This window comes from Ovis aries, chromosome 3 (genome assembly GCF_016772045.2).
Source record: "Ovis aries strain OAR_USU_Benz2616 breed Rambouillet chromosome 3, ARS-UI_Ramb_v3.0, whole genome shotgun sequence".
NCBI lineage: Eukaryota > Metazoa > Chordata > Mammalia > Artiodactyla > Bovidae > Ovis > Ovis aries.
In genome coordinates this window covers 162,057,914-162,077,517 of record NC_056056.1, presented here as the reverse complement: position 1 = coordinate 162,077,517, position 19,604 = coordinate 162,057,914, and the positions used below count along the sequence as shown (strand labels likewise).

General features: G+C 50.6%; 2 protein-coding genes across 8 annotated transcripts; both read left to right on the top strand.

Annotated features, from left to right (window-relative positions):
* Nucleotides 1-548: 548 nt before the first annotated feature.
* On the top strand, nucleotides 549-13,180 carry PIP4K2C (phosphatidylinositol-5-phosphate 4-kinase type 2 gamma). 3 transcript variants are annotated; one of them, XM_004006533.6, is made up of 11 exons: nucleotides 549-770; nucleotides 3,592-3,689; nucleotides 4,364-4,460; nucleotides 4,831-4,974; nucleotides 8,511-8,657; nucleotides 8,846-8,884; nucleotides 9,465-9,578; nucleotides 10,560-10,827; nucleotides 10,996-11,099; nucleotides 11,287-11,386; nucleotides 11,705-13,180. In XM_004006533.6, exons 1-10 carry the CDS (start codon nucleotides 597-599, stop codon nucleotides 11,365-11,367), a joined length of 1,266 nt encoding a protein of 421 aa, XP_004006582.2. In that variant the 5' UTR covers nucleotides 549-596; the 3' UTR covers nucleotides 11,368-11,386; nucleotides 11,705-13,180. The 3 variants fall into 3 exon arrangements, with proteins under 3 accessions (XP_004006582.2, XP_012030053.2, XP_012030052.2); XM_012174663.5 differs by having other exon boundaries at nucleotides 11,287-11,409; XM_012174662.5 differs by having other exon boundaries at nucleotides 11,287-13,180.
* A 1,398-nt stretch (nucleotides 13,181-14,578) lies between these two features.
* Nucleotides 14,579-19,558, top strand: DTX3 (deltex E3 ubiquitin ligase 3). Of its 5 annotated transcripts, none has more exons than XM_027967525.2 (6): nucleotides 14,579-14,613; nucleotides 15,979-16,040; nucleotides 16,224-16,298; nucleotides 16,655-17,384; nucleotides 18,301-18,518; nucleotides 18,856-19,558. In XM_027967525.2, the coding sequence occupies exons 3-6, from the start codon at nucleotides 16,270-16,272 to the stop codon at nucleotides 18,929-18,931; spliced, it is 1,053 nt and encodes a 350-aa protein (XP_027823326.1). In that variant the 5' UTR covers nucleotides 14,579-14,613; nucleotides 15,979-16,040; nucleotides 16,224-16,269; the 3' UTR covers nucleotides 18,932-19,558. The 5 variants fall into 5 exon arrangements, with proteins under 5 accessions (XP_027823326.1, XP_027823327.1, XP_027823328.1 ...); XM_027967526.2 differs by having other exon boundaries at nucleotides 16,636-17,384; XM_027967527.2 differs by lacking the exon at nucleotides 18,856-19,558 and adding an exon at nucleotides 17,458-17,613 and having other exon boundaries at nucleotides 16,655-17,356; nucleotides 18,301-18,411.
* Nucleotides 19,559-19,604: the final 46 nt, after the last annotated feature.

The window sequence follows — 19,604 nt, the reverse complement described above, 5'->3', positions numbered from 1 at the left end:
GAATTTTACACACTTAACATCAAACTGAACCTTTAGAGGCCATCCCCTTCTATCCCAATAGTCACTGTTTTAGTGTCTCACCTCGTGCCTAGACTTTTGCAATCCTCTGGTCATCCTCCAGAATGATGCCTGAGCGGTCTTTCTAAAAGCACAAAACCCACTTAAGGGATCTCCTACTTCTCAAACAAACGCTTTCAGGTTAGCCTCAGGCGCGAGGTTATCGCTAGAAACTGGGCAAAACTGGAAAGCGGCCACTTTACAGCTACGAAGCCCTCGACCATAGCGTTAAATCGGTCTAGCCCAAGCAGCAACCCCAACGCCTGGATGAGTGGTCTGGGCTTCGCGGACCGCTCGCAGCCCTCAAGGGAAAAGGTTTCCGCGCGACTCCCCATCGTCAGGTGAGCGCACCCACCGCGCAGGCGTCGGGGCGCGCGGGCCACCACCAGGGGGCGGAGTCAACCTACCCCGCCCTGCTCGCGCGCCAGCGGGCCAGCCTCCGGTCACGTGACGGAGGCGCAGGTGAGCGCCGCTTCCGGGGTCGGGAACCCGCATCGCAGACGGCTCAAGCTTCCACTCGGTCGGGTTCCCGGGAGACTATGGCGTCCTCCTCGGTCCCGCCGGCCGCTGTACCGGCGGCGACAGCGGCCCCCGGCGCGGGTTTCGGCTTCGCCTCCAAAACCAAGAAGAAGCATTTCGTGCAGCAGAAGGTGAAGGTGTTCCGGGCGGCCGATCCGCTGGTGGGCGTGTTCCTGTGGGGCGTAGCCCACTCGGTGAGACCCTGCCCCGGCCCCGCTGTGGCCCTGACCTAACCCCTCAGCTCCTCCGGGCGTGTCTGTTCCCAGGCTCCCGCTTCCGGAGCCCATCGCGCTGCCACTTTTCCATCAGGCTGTCCCGGTCCCTGCCCACCTACCCTCAGGTGTCTCCCGCACCATACCTTCTTGCTGTAAAGCTTTTTTCTTTCTTTTTTAACGTAGGCTTTGTCTCTTCCTCCGCCCTTTATTCCTCCACTCTGTTTCCTTCTTCGCATGAAATCCAGCTCCCTGCCTCCTCCCAGTCAGTTCCAGCTTCAGCCCCAGGCCGCGGAGCCCGGCCGGGACCTGGCTCCATCTGGAAGGACTTTAGGGGGAGAGACTGTAATAGATTGGTGGCAGTGAGGTCTCCGGTGAGAGAGTGCACGTAGAACGGGAGCGGGAAGAGTAGCTGAAAGGAAGTAACTGTTTGTTTACTCTCCTTTGCACCTTGCTTTCCAGCCGCCTTCCTTGACTTTGGAACCTTGGCTCTGAGGGGAAGCTCCAGCCTTCCTGGATCTTCTAATCCTGTATGTCCCTTTCCCTTCCAGAGGTACAGCATTTCAGGGAGGCTACCCTGCCCTGAGCCTAGTGGTTGCACTCAGTCAGCCCTTAATGTGTATAAGCCTTTGGTCTTACCTGCATCTTGTTGCTGGCTGGAGTAATGTTAATTTGGTGTTACTGAGGGTCATCTTTGAATGAAGAGTTGGCTCAGGAGTTCTGGTCGACATTATGGTGGTGAACTTTAGAATCAGGGGGCTGCGTAGAGGGTAGGCTTGGGAATCAGGAGGAGACCAGAGAGGCCAGCGCATCTCTGGTTCCTGAAGATACCTCAAGTGAAGAAAGCACAGCCATTGCCCTCCCTTCTCTCATGGCTGGAGTGGGAGGAGTGCAGTGATCTTGAATGTGACACCAAAATTTTAAAAATTCAATTTCCTTGAAACATTATAGTCATATGGAGTGTTGTATTATAGCTATCATATAGTGTTGTGGAGATGGAAGGGGATGGGGAAGAATACAGTTTCTGTCATTCTTAGTTTGGGGCTTAGGAAGTTATATGGGGTCTATCAGCTCCCTTTTGCATTTGCGGTCCCCAGGTCCCTGGGTGGTAGTGTGTTATCGGAGAGTATTCAGTCTACACCACTTGGTATGGGCAAAGCTAATGGAGGCAGGGCTTCCTCTCTTCCCATCCATCCCTTTGGGAAGCTTGAGAAGGAGGGTTTTCCTTTGGTAAAGACTGGGGAAATTACACAGAAGACCTGCCTCAGCTTCCCTAGATATGTCTACTTTAGTCCCAACACCCCACCTCCAGCCAGCACACATTTACTTAAAGGGTCTGGAATGGAGAAATTCCTTGAACATATGTCCTAGTGATGAGTCAGCCTGCTTAACAGCAGGTGGCGAGGAGGGGGCCATGAAGAATTTCAGGCTGAATTTTAGGCTGGAAATCTCTAGTGGCTTCTTTTTTTTTCTGGAGGAATATGTTCTATCTTTTTCTACTGAGAATAAGAGGAGCTGGTTTTTCATGGCAGCATATGGGATTTAGGTTAGACTGAATTTCTGTTAAATGATCAAGTAAGAAAAGGTAAGGCATCCATTTATTCAGTTAATAAACACTTGGGGACCACTGTGTGCCAGACATTGTGCTAGTCGCTTGAGAGATGTAGATGATGAGAACTGGTCCTTAGGAGAGCTCACAGCCCAGGTGGGGAGCTCATATAAACCAGCGGTTAGAGTCAAGTGAGAAGTGGACTGCTAAGACTGCGTCAAAGATACCGCAGCACCCTTATTAGTCACTGGGGAGAAAGCACATCTCCTGAGCATTTCTTGGTACAGGAACTCCCTCTCCACTCTGATATTAGCAGACTGCTGATTCTTGGGGCTGAGGAGAGCATGTGGTGCTTGCATGCTTTGGGCTGTGGGTTGGCTTTACTTTAGTGAACAAACGAGCTCATATCCTCTGCCTGCCCACGTTCCCTCAGAAATCAGCTATTTTTCTCTTACCTTATATGCAGGCAGGTGGGGACCTACTCAGAGAACTGGGGCAGAGTGGTCTGGAAGAACAGATCCTGTTTGTAAGAAGATGCCTCCTTCAGGATATGGACATTTTGTTCTTGCTGCTGTTGACCCCTCAGAGTCCCATTAACTCTCTGTACTTTGAAAACATCTTTTGTTTTGTTTCCAGTGGAGCATGGAACTGTTTGTCTTGAATGTCTTGAGTCTGCTGGGTTTTTTTTTTTCTAGAATTTCTCACAGCTTTAAAAATAATCCAGAGTTGCTTACAGAGTTTGCCTAATATAAAATGACTGTTGGGAGCCTGAAGTTCCATGGGGGTGGGAGTGTGAGGGGCCGTGTGTGAGGGTTGCTTGCTGCAGGCCTCACTGGGCAGCAGAAGACAGCATATACTCACCTTAGTCAGGCATATGCGTAACCAGGGTATTTAAAGGAATGAAGTGGTTGTTGTTTAGTCGCCCAGTTGTGTCTGACTCTGCGACCTCATGGACTGCAGCACGCCAGGCCTCCCTGTCCATAATCTCCCAGAGTTTGCCCATGTTCATATTCTTTGCATCAGTGATGCCATCTAGCCCCAGATGCCCTTTTCTCCCTCTGCCCTCAGTCTTTCCCAGCCTGAGGGACTTTTCCAATGAGTCGTCTGTTTGCATCAGATGACCAAAATATTGGAGCTTCAGCTTCAGCAGCAGTCCTTCCAGTGACCCTTTTCTGACTCTTTCCCAGACACAGTATATAAGTAGCTCTCCATACTCCTCCTCACTGCCTTCCCATTCTTATTCTGACTGATCAGATCAATGAGCTCAGCCAGGTGCCTCCCCCGGTGATGCTGCTGCCAGATGACTTTAAGGCTAGCTCCAAGATCAAGGTCAACAATCACCTTTTCCACAGGTATGTGGGAATCCCTGCTCTTCTCTTGTCAGCCTTCCTAGAAAAGAGAAGAAATCATTTTAAGAGTTAAGGTTGAATGAGTTGAAAGTTTTAGATTTAGAAGGCAACTTACAAGTTCTTGTTTTATTGCTTAAACTTCTTCCCAATGCAGAAATTCAGTATTTTTTTTAAAGAAACCACTAAAATAATTTCCAGTGTTCCCTACACACTTGTCTATGTGTACTAGTTTGCCTCTCCTCTAGCTGAAAATTCCACAGCGTAAATACATTTAGTTGTCATTACCATCAGCTTCCGAGAGGTACTCCCCGAAAGAAATATCTCAATCCTATAAGCCCTCCTAGTATCAGAAGGTACCATTCAAAACCTATTGCTGATTTAAGGATGTCTCTGACTTTCTTGAGATTTGGGAAATGCTGCTGTTTGGATGGGCAGTAGATCCTGGCTCTACTTAAGCCACTTACCAGTCATGTGGTTTAAGCAGGTCACTCAGCCACCCTAAGCCAGTCTCCGTTTCTATAAAACGAGAATAGCACACTTATAAAAGACCTCATATGGCTTCTGTGAGAATCAAATAAGATAATATGTGTGAAGGTGTTTTATAAACTGTCAAGCCCGTTATAAATGTAAGATAATATTGTTACTTTGTTTTCTTATCTTGAAAACCCCTGTTGCAGGGAAAATCTGCCCAGTCATTTCAAGTTCAAGGAATATTGTCCCCAAGTCTTCAGGAACCTGCGTGATCGATTTGGTATTGATGACCAGGATTACTTGGTGAGTGTCCATTTTGGGGAAAGGGTAGGCCTTTCTCCCTAACAAGGGGAATCGGGACAGTAATGTTTGGAGAAATGAGGACCTTCACAGGTATTCTTTACCTTTTTGTGGTCATTAATATCTTGTGGTCAGGCATCTTCAAAAATCTGAAGAAAGGTATAAAGCCTGTCCTTGGGGAGAAATGTAGATGCATTAAAAATTTTGCTGCTCATTTCATTCAGTCTATATATGGACACTGGATTTAGAACTTGTTTTCATCCTCTCACGCCAAGGTTTTATCTACTTTCAGATGTGTTCAGTTGACCACTGTCCTATGCATCTATATATAAAGGGGGAGGAAAAGAGCTCCTAGCCCCTTCTGTGTCCCTAGGTATCTCTTACCCGAAGTCCCCCAACTGAAAGTGAAGGCAGTGATGGTCGCTTCCTTATCTCCTATGATCGGACTCTGGTCATCAAAGAAGTATCCAGTGAGGACATTGCTGACATGCATAGCAACCTGTCCAACTACCACCAGGTCAGACCTCTCTCAGCCTCATTCTTCCCGTTCCCTCCCTACTCGTAGCTCAGCTTCAGAGCACCTGGGAGACTTCCTGTCCCTCTTCCTCCCTATAGCCTATAGCACTCAACATCATTTTTTTTGAAAAACAATGCATTTCAAAAAGAGAGGCTTCGCATACCTATTTGTGTTTGATTAAATAAGAGTTTAGACATGTTCCTTCTCATTTGGTGCTTCTAATCTAAAGCCGCTGTGAATTGATAGATACAAAAAGGATACGTGAATAGCAAAGTATAAATTTCAGACTAACTTAGAATTAGACAAAGTGCCAACATCAAATGTACCATCAGGAATAAATGCAGTTTGGGGAGAAAACCACAGTGAGTATAGATTGGGATAGATTGGAGGGAAGAAGCCATGATCATAACCAGCCCTAAGAGAGATTAGGGAAGCTATTCTGTCTGAGCAGATGAATTTGGAATATGAAGTTTCTGGAATATTTTGGGAATAAAAAAGACCTGAATATCTTTCTACTGAAGGAAAATCTCATCCAAATCAATGCTGCTGCTGCTGCTGCTAAGTCACTTCAGTCGTGTCTGACTCTGTGCGACCCCATAGATGGAAACCCACCAGGCTCCCCGTCCCTGGGATTCTCCAGGCAAGAACACTGGAGTGGGTTGCCATTTCCTTCTCCAATGCATGAAAGTAAAAAGTGAAAGTGAAGTCGCTCAGTCATGTCTGACTCTTAGCGACCCCATGGAGTGCAGCCTACCAGGCTCCTCCGCCCATGAGATTTTCCAGGCAAGAGTACTAGCAAAAACAAAAGTGTTTTGGGTTATTCAACAGCTAACCCATGTCTGTTGTTATTAGGTCCTATGTCAGACAGTAAAGAAAGAGGTAAATGAAATGGCCGTGGCCGTTGAGGATCTCTTGTTCTAATGGCAGAGACTGGTAAGTTAGCATTAGTTAAACACACAGCACGATGTGTGCAGGCAGTGGAGATATGTAGGGAATGCTCTGGGTGGGTAGAGGAAGAGCATCCCAGCTCAGCCGGGGCAAGAGGTGCACCTGGTAGGCTCAAGGAGAGTTTTTAGAGGGAGTATCCTAGGAGTTGATTCATGCATGACTGGTAGGGACCAGGCATTGGACATGATGAAAGAGAGCACTCTAGGCAAAGGAAAGCAGCACTTGTAAAGGCACAGAGCCATGAATGAGCTTGATGTTGCGGAACTGCAAGAAATTCAACGTGACCAGGATGAGGTATTGTAGAAGGACAGTTAGGCAGGAGCCAGGTGGTGAGGGCTTTATAAGCCACACAGAGAGTTTGGGTTTTATCCTGAAAGGTTGTTTGCGGGGGAGTGATGTATATATCATTTAGAAATAGCCCTGTGTCAGAATGGATTATAGAGGGGAAGCACTGAGAGTGGAGGTACCAGTGAGGAGGTAAGTGTTACAGTCCAGGTGAGAAATGACGCGGGCCTGGAAGGGTGATGGTAGTGGAGGTGGAAAGGAAGACCTTTGGGAGAACTGCAGGAATTAAGGCAAAGGGGCTCCAAAGTCCTGGGAATTCCTGCCCAGTTGGGAAGCAGGAAAAGAAACAGGTCTTTGGAGGAAGACAGTTCTGATTTAGGCATGTTGAGTTTCTGGTTTCTACAGTTCATTGGGATACAGATGTCCTGTGAGTGGTTAGGGTATGCAATTCGGGAGAAAGAATCAGATCTCTTTCTAATTTTAGATTTCTTTCTAGTCTAGATTTCAGAGTTACAGGTGAGTAGATGGTACTTAGGAGAAGGCAATGGCACCCCACTCCAGTACTCTTGCCTGGAAAATCCCATGGACAGAGGAGCCTGGTAGGCTGCAGTCTGCAGGGTCTCTAAGAGTAGGACACGACTGAGCGACTTCACTTTCACTTTTCACTTTCATGCATTGGAGAAGGAAATGGCAACCCACTCCAGTGTTCTTGCCTGGAGAATCCCAGGGACGGGGGAGCCTGGTGGGCTGCCGTCTGTGGGATCGCACAGAGTCGGACACAACTGAAGCAACAGCAGCAGCAGCAGATGGTACTTAACACCATGAATATAGATAAGATTATGGAAATGTAGAGTGAAATAAGGTTGAGGACAGAACCTTGGGCAAGTAGAGTCCATAAAAGAGGCTAAGGGATGCTTTTTTTTTTTTTAAACGTGATTGCCAAGTTTAATTCAACAGCTCCACTAATTCCTGCCTTGTAGAAATAACAGAATGCTCCTCTCCAAGGTACACTGTGATGTGAGGTCAGGTTTGTTGTTTTTGATATAGCTCTATAAAAAAGTTGACGTGAAATGCACATAAAAAAAGTTTTAAGCTTTAAAAAATACAGACTAGTAATTTATCAATACACCTTGGAGGTTGAGAATAGGATACTAAGATTTAATAAATCTTCCAAATACAGGCAGTCCCCAACATATACAGCATTTTCCAAATACAGTGGCTTTCCCCATCAGGTTTAAAGGAGCAAAAACCTTTTCTTCTGCTCATCCCAGTTACTAGACTACCCAGGTGCTCTAAACCCACAACCACAACCCCAAGGAAGGAAAAGAGGAGGGGAGATGGGGACCAAGTAAGGCCACATGGTCACTGCTGCCCAGAGACTCTGTTGTGGTTGTTTTTTCCCTCCTTCCCCCAGGCCTCGGTCCCCAGCACTGCCCCAGAAGTCCCTGCCAGGGGACAGATCTAGAGAGCTCCTACCCTCATGTGACCGGTGAGGCTGAGGCTGAAGCCCCAAGGGCCAGCACCACATTTGGGTCTTCTTGGCTGGAGCTATCGGATGCTTTTAATGATTTATGCCCTACTTCATTCCACGTAGGATTTGTGGACAGACAGGAGTGGTGTGATGGGAGCTCAGGCTGGTCAGTAGTATCAAGTACCAGCCAGTTGAAATATGACAATGACAAGATGCCTGTTTGAGTTGGTAACTGAGGGATTTGAGGCAGTGGAGAGTAGAGAAATTTCTGAGGAGAAATGAGCGTATAATCTGATTTCATTGGTTTGAGGTATGAATGAGAGAAAATGGACTGATAGCTGACTAATTTTCTGAGAAGGTTGGCTATGAAGAGCAAGGCAGCAACACAGATGGTAGCACTTAAAAGGGGATTTTTTTAGGAATCCAAACTATAGGCCATCATGTAAACGTTTTTATTGTGGGAATCTAGCCAACCAAGAAATATTAGCCTAGGTAAAATCATTCCGTTGATGTAATTTTTGTTCTTGGTTCTATGAATAAAGAGGGTCAAAAACAAGGATAACAGCACCTACCTTCCCCATCTCAAAGAATGATAAAGATCAAAGGAGAGAAGGCACTTTAAGAGATATTATACATCTGGGATAAATCAGAGGAGATGAGGATTCAGAAACTGCATGGATAACCTGGGGCTTCTTCAGAAAGCCCCACACCACTTCTGAGCTTCTATAACCTGTCTATGTGAAGTTTTCTGGCTCCCTATGGAATAGGAGCATTTGAATTCCCATCCCTGAGCTGTTCATCTCTCCTGCCTCCTCCCTCCCTCCTACCCCAGTATATTGTGAAGTGTCATGGCAACACATTGCTGCCCCAGTTCCTGGGGATGTACCGGGTTAGCGTGGACAATGAAGACAGCTACATGCTCGTGATGCGCAACATGTTTAGCCACCGTCTTCCTGTGCACAGGAAGTATGACCTCAAGGTAAGGAGAGGAGGCGAGTGCCGAAGGGGAGGCGCCTGATGGCCTGAGCAGGGGGAAAGGCCAGGGAGGGCACTGGATGATTCATTTTAAAGGAAAGAAGGCTGTGGGTTTGAGGACTTGTCTTAGGAGGTAGGTTCCGACTGTTGCTTTAGCGCCTTTGCTGACTTGGTCTTTGGATCTCTCCACAGGGCTCCCTAGTGTCCCGGGAAGCCAGCGATAAGGAGAAGGTGATATAATTCTAGATGACAGGGTGTGAAGGGTGAGGGAGGGCAGGTGAAAGTGACCTTCTTAGGATATAGAGGTAGGGATCTTTGGATATTAATTCTTTTCTTAAACCACCAAAAAAGAAGATAAATGTAAACTTTTCCTGATCCAGGGACTTTTTGGAAGGGGCAGTGGGAAGGACCTTTTTGTCACTGTCTTGGGTTTGGGAATGGGTGAAAATGCCAGACTTCAAGAGCAAAATGCTCACCGACCACCTCCCATTCTGAGCTTTCATTCAAGCCAGCTGTCTTTGTTTAAGAAGAAGAAAGAAAAGTCAGAATGGAATACGTGAACTGAAAACCCTAGGTAGAAAGTAGTGGGGTGTGATTTGGGATACAGCTGCAGTGACTAAGTCTGGGGGCACCACTGGAGGTAAGAACAGACTCTGGGCAGCCTCCCAGTGTAAAGTCAGGTGAGAGGGGTGGTAAACCTCTCCCCCAGGGGCCCCAGAGCGCGAGACTGAGCCCTACATGGAGCAGGGTTCACTGGCTGAGATGGTAGGGGAGGACTGTATTCCCAGGATGTCCCTTTACCTGTTCTCAGGTTAAGGAACTGCCCACCCTTAAGGATATGGACTTTCTCAACAAGAACCAGAAAGTTTATATTGGTGAAGAGGAGAAGAAAATCTTTCTAGAGAAGCTAAAGAGAGATGTGGAGGTGATGATTGGGGTGCCCTGGGAAATGACATTGCTTCTCTTTTTTGCTTCCCCCTGGGCAGCTATCCATTTACAATATGAGGGAACTCATCCCCTTCCCTTGGGGCTCTCTGCTTATAGGGGATTTGGGCTTCCCTGATAGCTCAGTTGATAAAGAATCTGCCTGCAAGCAGAAGACCCTGGTTTGATTCCTAGGTTGGGAAGATCTGCTGGAGAAGGGATAGGCTACCCACTCCAGTATTCTTGGGCTTCCCTTGTGGCTCAGCTGGTAAAGAATCCACCTGCAATGTGGGAGACCTGGGTTCAATCCCTGGGTTGAGAAGGTCCCCTGGAGAAGGGAACAGGCTGCTGCTGCTGCTTAGTCGCTTCAGTCATATGCGACTCTGCGACCCCATAGACAGCAGCCCACCAGGCTCCGCCGTCCCTGGGAATCTCCAGGCAAGAACACCGGAGTGGGTTGCCATTTCCTTCTCCAGTGCATGAAAGTAAAAAGTGAAAGTGAAGTCGCTCAGTCATGTCCGACTCTTAGCAACCCCATGGACTGCAGCCTACCAGGCTCCTCCGCCCATGGGATTTTCCAGGCAAGAGTACTGGAGTGGGGTGCCATTGCCTTCTCCAGGGAATGGGCTACCCACTCCAGTATTGTGGCCTAGAGAATTCCATGGACTGTATAGTCTGTGGAGCCCCAACAGTTGGACAAGACTGAGCAACTTTCACTTTCATGAAAACCTTCTAGAGGTTACCTTTGGAGGGGGTGGCTGGTATGAACTGAAAGAATGATCTTAAAAGAATTCTTTAAAAAACACTGATCTGAGATACCAGGACATTTAGGCAATAAAGGGCAATGGTATGCTCCCAACTCTCCGTTTTTACACTTCCTTTCCCCAGGAGGGCCCTGGATAGTCAGAGAGGGAGGTATAAGGGTGGTACATGGGAATGGAGAGAGACACCTGGGGCTTCTGACCTGCCAGTGGGGTCTCAGTTCCTAGTGCAGCTGAAGATCATGGACTACAGCCTCCTCCTGGGCATCCACGACATCACACGGGGCTCTGAGCCGGAGGAGGACGGGCCAGTGCGGGAGGAGGAGTCGGAGGGGGATGGGGACTGTGGCCTTACTGGACCTCCTGCTCCGGTGGGCTCCTATGGCACTTCCCCTGAGGGTATCGGCGGCTACATCCATTCCCACCGGCCCTTGGGCCCTGGAGAGTTTGAATCCTTCATCGATGTCTACGCCATCCGGAGTGCTGAGGGTGAGAGAGAGTCTGGAAATTTTAAGGGCAGGGAGGGTAGTCCCTGGGGGACAGAGACCAGGGTGGTGGATGGAGAGCCTGGTTAGCTTCTCAGAAGAAATCTGACTGGTTCCTGGGGGGAGGGAATTGGAGCTATACTTGGTCTTCATCGCTGGTCTCTCTCCCCAGGGGCCCCTCAGAAGGAGGTATATTTCATGGGCCTCATTGACATCCTGACACAGTATGATGCCAAGAAGAAAGCAGCTCACGCAGCCAAAACTGTCAAGCATGGGGTGAGGGTTCCCTGAAGCCTTTCCTTTCCTGTCTTGACTATTCAAGAGCCTCTTGTGCCAGAGCAGTGGGGTGGCAGAAGGATGAAGGGCTGGGTATGGAAATGTTTGGGAGTGGGAAGAAGGGGAGGGCAGGGAGCAGGGGAGGGCTGTGGGGACTGACACCCTGTTCCACACCTTCCTCTCACAGGCAGGGGCAGAGATCTCTACTGTCCACCCTGAGCAGTATGCTAAGCGATTCCTGGATTTTATTACCAACATCTTTGCCTAGGAGACTGCCTGACTTCATGGTGACTGCTGCCCTATGTTTCAGGTGGTGGGGGCCTGAGAGGCATGGGGAAACTGTGGATGTTCTGGCCACTAACTTCTCTTCCTCTTTTGCTAACTTCAGGCTACAGGCTCCTCCCATCCAAATAACTCCATCTTGTTGAGTAGGCTCTTCCTGGCCCTCAGAAATACCGATTCATTGTTTTCCCTCCCCTTCCTTCCCTTCTCTCCCTTCCCTCTTTCCCTTCCCCACCAAATTGCTTGCTTCATTAGAGTGTTTACTGTTGACTCTCTCCCAAGTGCCTTGATCTTTGTAAAATGTCCTGTTGTTTCCATAACAGAGGAGGAGCTGGGGGAAGGGGGTTGTTGGCCATCTTCAAGACCTGACTGGACAGATGGACCTGGCTCAAGCAACTTACTCTGGATGCACTTTGCTGTGTGGGATGAGCTAAGAGTATCTGAATTTTGCTGATAACTTTATAGAACTCGTTGTGGCATGCTTCCTTCCCAATAGGCCCTGGGATGGAAGATTTTCAAGACACTACAGATGTGGGTGCCAGCATGCACACATACACTGGGATATGGCCAGTCTTACCCAGGTGGGGTGGAGAGTGGTTGGTGGGCTGGCAGCTTGCAGAGGTGGGACCTATGAGGACTCCTGTGATTATTTAGGGAATTGGAGGTCTCTGTTGAGGGGGACTACTCTGATCTCTTCCCTCACTCCACCTACCCCCACTAGAGATGGCCATAGTGTTGAATCTTGGGTGAAGCTGTTTGACTGCTGCTGCTCTTCACCAGGACCTCACATCCCTCCTAGGGCCAGAACCCTTCCGTGGGGGTGTGGTCAGTTCTGGAGGCTGGACAGATGAGCCAAGGGTGTAAGGTTCACTCCCTGTGTTAAATTTCCTTTCTTCATGTCTAGCCTTCCCGGAGGTTTTAGTCCCAGCAGAAGGGAATACCTCTACTTGGGTTAACCCTCATCATCTCTAGAGAATGGAAGTCTCACATGGGGATGCCTCCTCCACTCCTCGGAAGTATGCCCCTAGCATACTTCCTCCCCTGCCCCTTCTCAAACCTTTTCCCAGTTGGAGTTGTTATTCTGTTCTTTTCTGTCCATCTTAACTGCTACTGTGTCTCTCAGGGGACAGATGGCCCTCTTTGTCATCTTCACTCTCCACCCCCAGAGAGGAGTCAGAGCCATAACTCAGTCACCCAGCCCCCTCCAAAGAGAGTTGAGCTGATGCATGATATTCTCAGAATGCAATGGACCCTGATGAGCTGGGATAGTTCCCTTCCCCGCAATGCCTTTGGGCCTCAGGCAGCCATTCATCTTGTGATTCTGCATCTCCCCTGAGGCTTCTGCATTTCTCTGGAACACAAAGATGGGGCACCAGCAAGTGGCCTCTAGGAATACAAAGACTCTCAGCTCTGTATCTGCCTGGACTGATCTGTCTCATAAGAAGTCATGAGGTCATAAAGGAGAATTCTTCCTGCCCCTCCGTCTTCTCCAAAGGAAGTAACAAGAGGAGTCCCCGGTTGAGGATTGGAGCCCCTATAAAATTTTCCTGTCAGGAGCCTCATGGGTCTTTTTCATTCCACCGTCTACCTTTCCCTTGTTGAATGCAATAAAACTCCATGACACCAGCAACTTTGTTTAGAACTGGGTTTTCTGACCCATTTCTGGCTGATGTATCATAAGCATTATGGTTTTCATTTGTTGCTTCTGTTTTTCATCTTTTTTGTTTTATTAATAAAAAGATCTCGTGTATTTACTCCCATTGCTGTCACTATAAGGAAAATAAATTATTGAATTCAAATTTCTTCACAGAAATTCTTTTTCTCCCCCACTCCTCTTTTTTGGAAGCCTGGGCTTAGGGGTGCAGTGACATGTAAAGAACTGATCTTTAAGGTGTTGGGTCCCTAAGGACGTGGGTTTCAAGATAGATGGCTGTGAGCTTAAAAGGTGGCCAGGAGTGTGCATGGGAATGGAAGACATTCCCCAGTTTTGCGGGAGTCAGGTACAGGGGGGTCAGGGACAATTGAGGTGACGTGACCCCCCTCCACCCCTTTCCCCAGGGTTCTGGGCTAGATCACACATCTCTAAAGGTGAGCGAGTCTTAACAGCACCAAGCACACGTGAGCTAAAGCAGAAGGAATCCAGTATTTCCCCAGGCTTCCTGGGAAAGATGTCCTTTGTGTGGAGGACAGAAAGAGTACATCAGGATCCTGGGAAAGTAAAGAAGGAAGTGACCAGCCATCCAGCCTGGAGAGGGAGTGAAGAAAGTGGGTGGATCAGCAGAGGTTGTTGCCAGTGTGAGAAATCTATCCAGTACTGTTTGGCCAAGGAGGTCTTCTGACCGTTGGAAAAACCTGGCTTGATGTGGCCCCAGGGAAGTGAGTTGGACTGGGTGCGGAGACTGCTGGCTCTGATGTGGGAAGCATAAGAGGGTCGGTCCCTACCCCCAGCCCTCCCTCCTCGATTTGTGAGTTTTTAACTATTTCAACTATAGACTTGATACCATCACTCCAAGGCATTTTTTTTGGATAGAATGTATTCACTTATTCTGCACCAGCCTCAGTGTAAAGAGAAAAATCAGAGATCAATACCCAGCTGAGAGCAGGTTTGACAGAAGGTAACAATCTAGGAAAAGGCAAGCAATAAAGAAGGGAAACGTCTTAGTCCTGGATTTATTTTTTAGAACCAATGCTTTTTACTATGACTCTTCTTCCTACCTCCTATTCCTCAAAGGCCTTTCTAGAAAAAGGATCACAGAGAAATTGCCCCCTCTTCCCCACCTACCTAAACCAACATTCCTCACCCACCCATCTGCCACCAGCTTCCAGAAGCTGCCACGCAGCTGGCTGGCAAAGAACAGGGAGAGAGGGCCCCTCTCCGGAGGGGAAAGCGAGAAGGGTAGCGTCTCTAAGGGATTTACCCTCCTACCCTGGGCTCCACGACACCACCCCCGCCTCCAAAGATTGGGACGGCGCCTCCATTTCTGTTTTGGGGCGGAAGGCAGGGGCTTGTGGATGGAAGGGGGTCAAAGGAAACGGTGATTATCACCTGGGAGGGGGAAGGGGGAGCCATCCTCCTTCATTCCCTTTTCCTCAGTCTGCACCCCCTGCAAACTCTCCCCCCCCCACACCTTCTCGGGGTCTCCCCCCACCCCCGCCCTTGTTGCTAAGGCCCAGACCGTCATCCCAGCAACAGCCTCAGTCATGTGACCGGCAATGGCGGCGCTGACGAGAGGTAGGTGAGCCCGGCGCCCCCCACACCCACCGCGCGCCCCCCGGACCCTTCTCGCACCCCCCGCGCGCCCTCCCGCTTCCCCTGCGCCCGGTCCTCGGTCTCCTTCTCCTGCGCGCGACCCCGGGGGTCCGGGCCCGGCCCCGCCGATCCTCCGTCTGTTACCCTCCAGCCTTGGCCTCCATTTGGGGGTTCTGGGGCCCGCTATCCGGCCGACATGCATCCCCACCCAGTGGTGGGGCTGCCGGGGCTTTGCCGAGCCTGGGATGCGGGGAGTTGGTTCCGGGTCGCGTCTGGCAGGAGGTCGTGGGGGGGAGGGGTGGAGATGCCTCCGTGATGCCCCCAGGGACCCTGGCCCTTCCTGGCTGCCCCTGTCCGCCGGCCCCTCTCGAGCGGGAGGGACTGGCCCCGTGTCCGGCCTGGGCTGCCCCAGAGGAGTCGGACCCAGCAAAAACTGTGGCCCCGCCTCCCATTTCTGTGCCAGCAGGACTCGGAGCAAAGGACACCTAGGTCCTGGCTTCACTCTGATGGGGAGGGGGTGTTCCACCTGGATGGACCGAAAGAGCCGAGGCTCTAGGGTTCCGATTTCGCTTTATGAATCTTGAGGTGCATCTGGCCTTGAGGGGACTGGGAAGGAGGCACAAACGGAGAGCTGCTCCCTTTTGGATCAGTCAAGGAATTGAGGTCACACTAATGGCCCTTCTTTCTATTTGGGCCGCATTTGGAGGTGTTGTAGGGATAGCTCTGTAGCTGAACACAGCAAGACTGGGGCAGGGAGGGGGTGGTGGTGGTGGAGAATATCAGGGTGCTCCAGCGGATCCCCTGTGTGAGCTCCACCCCTCCTGAAATGCAGCCTAGGTTGCTGGCAGGCCTGGATTTTGTGTGCTGGGTTTAAAAGGTGACAGCGAGAACTTCGTTATTACAGGGGCTTCTGCCACTTGGTCCGCATTCCAAACAGACTCCAGCAGAAGGGACTGGGTTAACACTCAAGGAAGGCACCCTAGCACTAGGAGCTGAATTATTGGCAAAATGTGGAGCAGGGCGAGAAGCTGGGGAGCAAAGGAGATATTCTTGTCCTTGTGATCTGAGGGAGGTGGCAAAACAGACCTCTCTGTGTGTGGGCTTTTCCCTTCCAGACTTCTCTAATCTGTGTCCCTAGGTTTCTTAAGAGCCCAGAGCTGAGGAAGAGGAAAGTTAGCATGTTGAAGTTCCTTCTTTAGGAACTTGGCCAGAGGCTGAGGATGAAATTCTGCAAAAGACAGGGAGAGGAAATGGAGGAGTTTTTGTTTGCTTCTGGGCTGACTGGGGGAAAGGGTAATATTTGTCATCCTAACCCCTCCTCCCTCCCTCCCCCCCTCCCTCCCCTAGTCCTGGTCAGCTGAATGTGGAAACAGAGGGAATTCTGCTGTCACCGTCCATGGGCTTTCCAGGTATCTGCCTTTCATGGAAACTTCAACTTTCACCCTTAAATTGGTTTCCTTCATTCCATGTTCCTAGTAATCCCATTCCCAGGAGATTTACCCCCAGGTTCTGTCTGTCTTGTGGGCTGCTGGGTGGGGGCATGTGGAAATGGGAGAAGGGGTTTTCCACTCCTTTTCCTTTCCACCCACCAGGTCACACAACCTACAAGTAGGGAGTGGGGACAGAGCGCGCGCCTGCATGCCAATTCTAAGCTCTTCAGGATCAAAGTGAGCAAAAAGGAGGGTTGAAATCTCCTTTCCTTTTACAGAACCCAGTCCAGAGTTGGGGAGGGCCAGGATGCTTCTGTGCTCTAGGGAGGAGTGTAGAACCAAGACTGATGCTTACCTTAGATGATAATAAAGTTAGAGCAGCTTTCTTGCTCTTCAGAGGGTGCTGGAGTTTGAAAGATGGGAGGAACTAGAACGTGAACTTGGGGGAGGAGATGGGGGTTGGGCTCTGAGAGAGTAGAGGTAATATAGACCGGAAAGGAATGGGAAGTAGGAGGCACTGATATCTGTGAAATGGGGACCCCCCCACCCTGAGTCCCTTTTACCCTGGGGGCAGTGTCGTTCGTCCTGTCCAGAATGGCAGCCTGTGGAGGCAATTGCAAGAACAAAGTGACTGTCTCCAAGCCTGTGTGGGACTTCCTGAGCAAGGAGACCCCTGCCCGGCTGGCCCGGCTTCGGGAGGAGCACCACGTGTCCATTCTCATAGACGGCGAGACTTCTGACATCTATGTTCTCCAGCTTTCCCCTCAGGGCCCTCCCCCAGCTCCTCCCAATGGGCTCTATCTGGCCAGGAAGGCTCTCAAGGGGCTGCTCAAGGAGGCAGAGAAAGAGCTCAAGAAAGCTCAGAGGCAGGGGGAGCTTATGGGCTGCCTGGCTTTGGGGGGTGGAGGGGAGCACCCTGAGCTGCACCGCCCAGGCCCACCCCCTCTCCGAGCAGCCCCACTTCTGCCCCCAGGGGCCCGGGGGCTTCCCCCACCTCCTCCTCCGCTACCCCCTCCTCTTCCTCCCCGCCTTCGAGAAGAGACAGAAGAGCAGGAGAGCACCTGCCCCATCTGTCTGGGAGAGATCCAGAATGCCAAGACGTTGGAGAAGTGCCGGCACTCGTTCTGCGAGGGCTGCATTACCCGGGCCCTGCAGGTGAAGAAGGCCTGCCCCATGTGTGGCCGTTTCTATGGGCAGCTGGTGGGCAACCAGCCCCAGAACGGGCGGATGCTGGTCTCTAAGGATGCCACACTCCTACTACCCAGCTATGAGAAGTACGGCACCATCGTCATCCAGTACGTCTTCCCGCCCGGTGTCCAGGGGGTAAGAAGACTGTGGCTGCCCTTACCCTTTGGTTTCCCCAGGCTCCTTGTTCTCTGATTGTTCTCTGATTTAGGAAAACTGGGTGCGAGGGGAGTATGGTTGTTAGATGTGATATAGTCGTGCTGTCTCCTGGGATGCCTTCCCGCTCAGCTCAGTGCCCTGGAGCAAGAGGCCCCCTTGAAGCCTAGCTTTTCCATCCCCACGACCCCAAGGCACCCATGAAAATCAGGTATGAAAGAAAGGAATCGAATTCTGTTTCCTTGATGAACTTGGATGTTGACAGCTATTGTCAGCAGAGGTGAAGCCTGTGAGGATGGCGGCTCAGGTGCAGACCAGCACAGTGGGAAAAGTCAGACCTCCCCTCAACAGTGCTGGGAGTGTTAACTCCATTTCAGATTTATGAGACAGAAAATTTTGTTGACAGTCAAAGGTTAAAACAGTAGTGGTCAAGAGCCTACAGGTGTCTTTTCCTGCTTGACAAAGAGTAATGTCCAGTTCTGGTTTGCAGAAAGATGAGGGAGCTCTGAAGGAGAGAAATTCAAAAATGGAACAGGTTAGACAGTGGAAAATGCACTGGGAGTACTTTCAGGTGGAGAAGGGAAAGCTGAAAAATAAATGATTCTGTCTTCACATTTCTGCTGAGTTATCTGGAGAGTAAGGCCCAGCTTACCTCCCGTCAGTTTCAAGAATCGTTTGTTGTTTGCGGGATTGGGAGAGCAGAAAGAACCTCTGAATGATGAGAATTTTGTCTGGAAACAGGCTTCTGGTGCCCAGACCCTAGAGCTGGTCCTTCCGTGGAAGGCTGTCACTGCCCCAGCAGCATTAGCTGGGAGTGCACAGCCAGAAGGCTGGCCACCACGACCCTCCATGGGCCTTAAGATGCACAGCTGCTCATTCTGCCTCCCCATTCCCCCAGGCTGAACACCCAAACCCAGGAGTTCGGTATCCTGGCACTACTCGGGTGGCCTACCTCCCGGACTGCCCCGAGGGCAACAAGGTGCTGACCCTGTTCCGCAAGGCGTTTGACCAGCGTCTCACCTTCACTATTGGCACCTCCATGACCACAGGGAGACCGAATGTCATCACTTGGAACGACATCCACCACAAGACCAGCTGCACAGGGGGACCACAGCTGTGCGACATTCCTTCTTCCCTTCTCTTGGCTCTACCCCTTCTCCCCATTTCAACGGAGGGAACCCCTTCTCTTTGGGAGCCTCCTCACTGGAGAGGACCACCCCCAAACTATTCAACCGTCTTGTCCATCCCAGTGTCTCCTATAATCATCCTGGTCCTGATGTGCCTAGCTTAACCTACAAATATCAGCAGAATTGGGCTCAGTTATCTTGGGTTTGGATAACCTTAAGGAAGGTGGGGAGGGGCTAGAGTGGGGCACCAGAATGAGGGTGAGAATGGGGGTAATGTGAGTAAGCCTGAGGGGCTAACCTTGACCCTCATATCTCTTTGCTCCCAGGTTTGGGTACCCGGACCCCACCTACCTGACCCGGGTGCAGGAGGAGCTGAGAGCCAAGGGCATCACAGATGACTGAAGGACAGCCCCTTCGGGAAGCCCCTGCTGTTCTCCAGTAGGACCCAACGGAAGCCTCTGTTCTCTCTCCCTCTGCCCCCCTCACCACTCCAGTAGGGGACTGTCTGACCAGGGAAAGAGTTTGCAGAGGGAGGGGCTATCCCTTCCCCAGCCCCCCACTGGCCGAGTGCTTCAGTGCAGTGTGAGCCACTCCCTTCTGGCAAAGGCGCTGTCCCAGGCTCTGCTCCCCTCCTCCGCGTGTACATAATCCCAGCCGCCCTGCCCCCTCCATTGCCCTTGGCTTTTTCTGGTATGTGCTGTGCTCCAGTGACTCTGCTGAGAGAGGACCTGGGTGGGAAGGGAGGGTCTCTTGAACCTCCCACCCCCACACACTGCTCCACTGCTGAACTTCTGTGCAGGGAGAGGGATCAGGCTGCTGTGAGCACCCCTGGAGCCGGCTGCGTGTGTTCTTCAGAATCAATTCCCCCTTCACCCTTAGACTTGTCCTTTCTCTCCTGTGTCTCTGTCTCTGTCAGTCTTTCTCCCTCTCTTCTCTGCCCCCTATAAGGAGCCTCCTTATCCCGTTCTGGAATCGCCGCCAGACTGTAGCTTTTAATTTAATAAAAATAAAGTAAAATATGCAACTCTATGCCGCGCCCCTTCTGTTCTGTGGGCCGGGTCCGGGGAAGGGGTGG

Bases quoted from the DNA above. Each gene is read 5' to 3' on its own strand.
- PIP4K2C (XM_004006533.6), top strand. From the start codon at position 597: ATGGCGTCCTCCTCGGTCCCGCCGGCCGCTGTACCGGCGGCGACAGCG. The intron at 10,828-10,995 runs GTGAGAGAGAGT...CTCTCTCCCCAG, and splicing joins CGCCATCCGGAGTGCTGAGG to GGGCCCCTCAGAAGGAGGTA. The intron at 11,100-11,286 runs GTGAGGGTTCCC...TTCCTCTCACAG, and splicing joins CCAAAACTGTCAAGCATGGG to GCAGGGGCAGAGATCTCTAC.
- DTX3 (XM_060412900.1), top strand. The intron at 17,385-18,300 runs GTAAGAAGACTG...CCATTCCCCCAG, and splicing joins TCCCGCCCGGTGTCCAGGGG to GCTGAACACCCAAACCCAGG.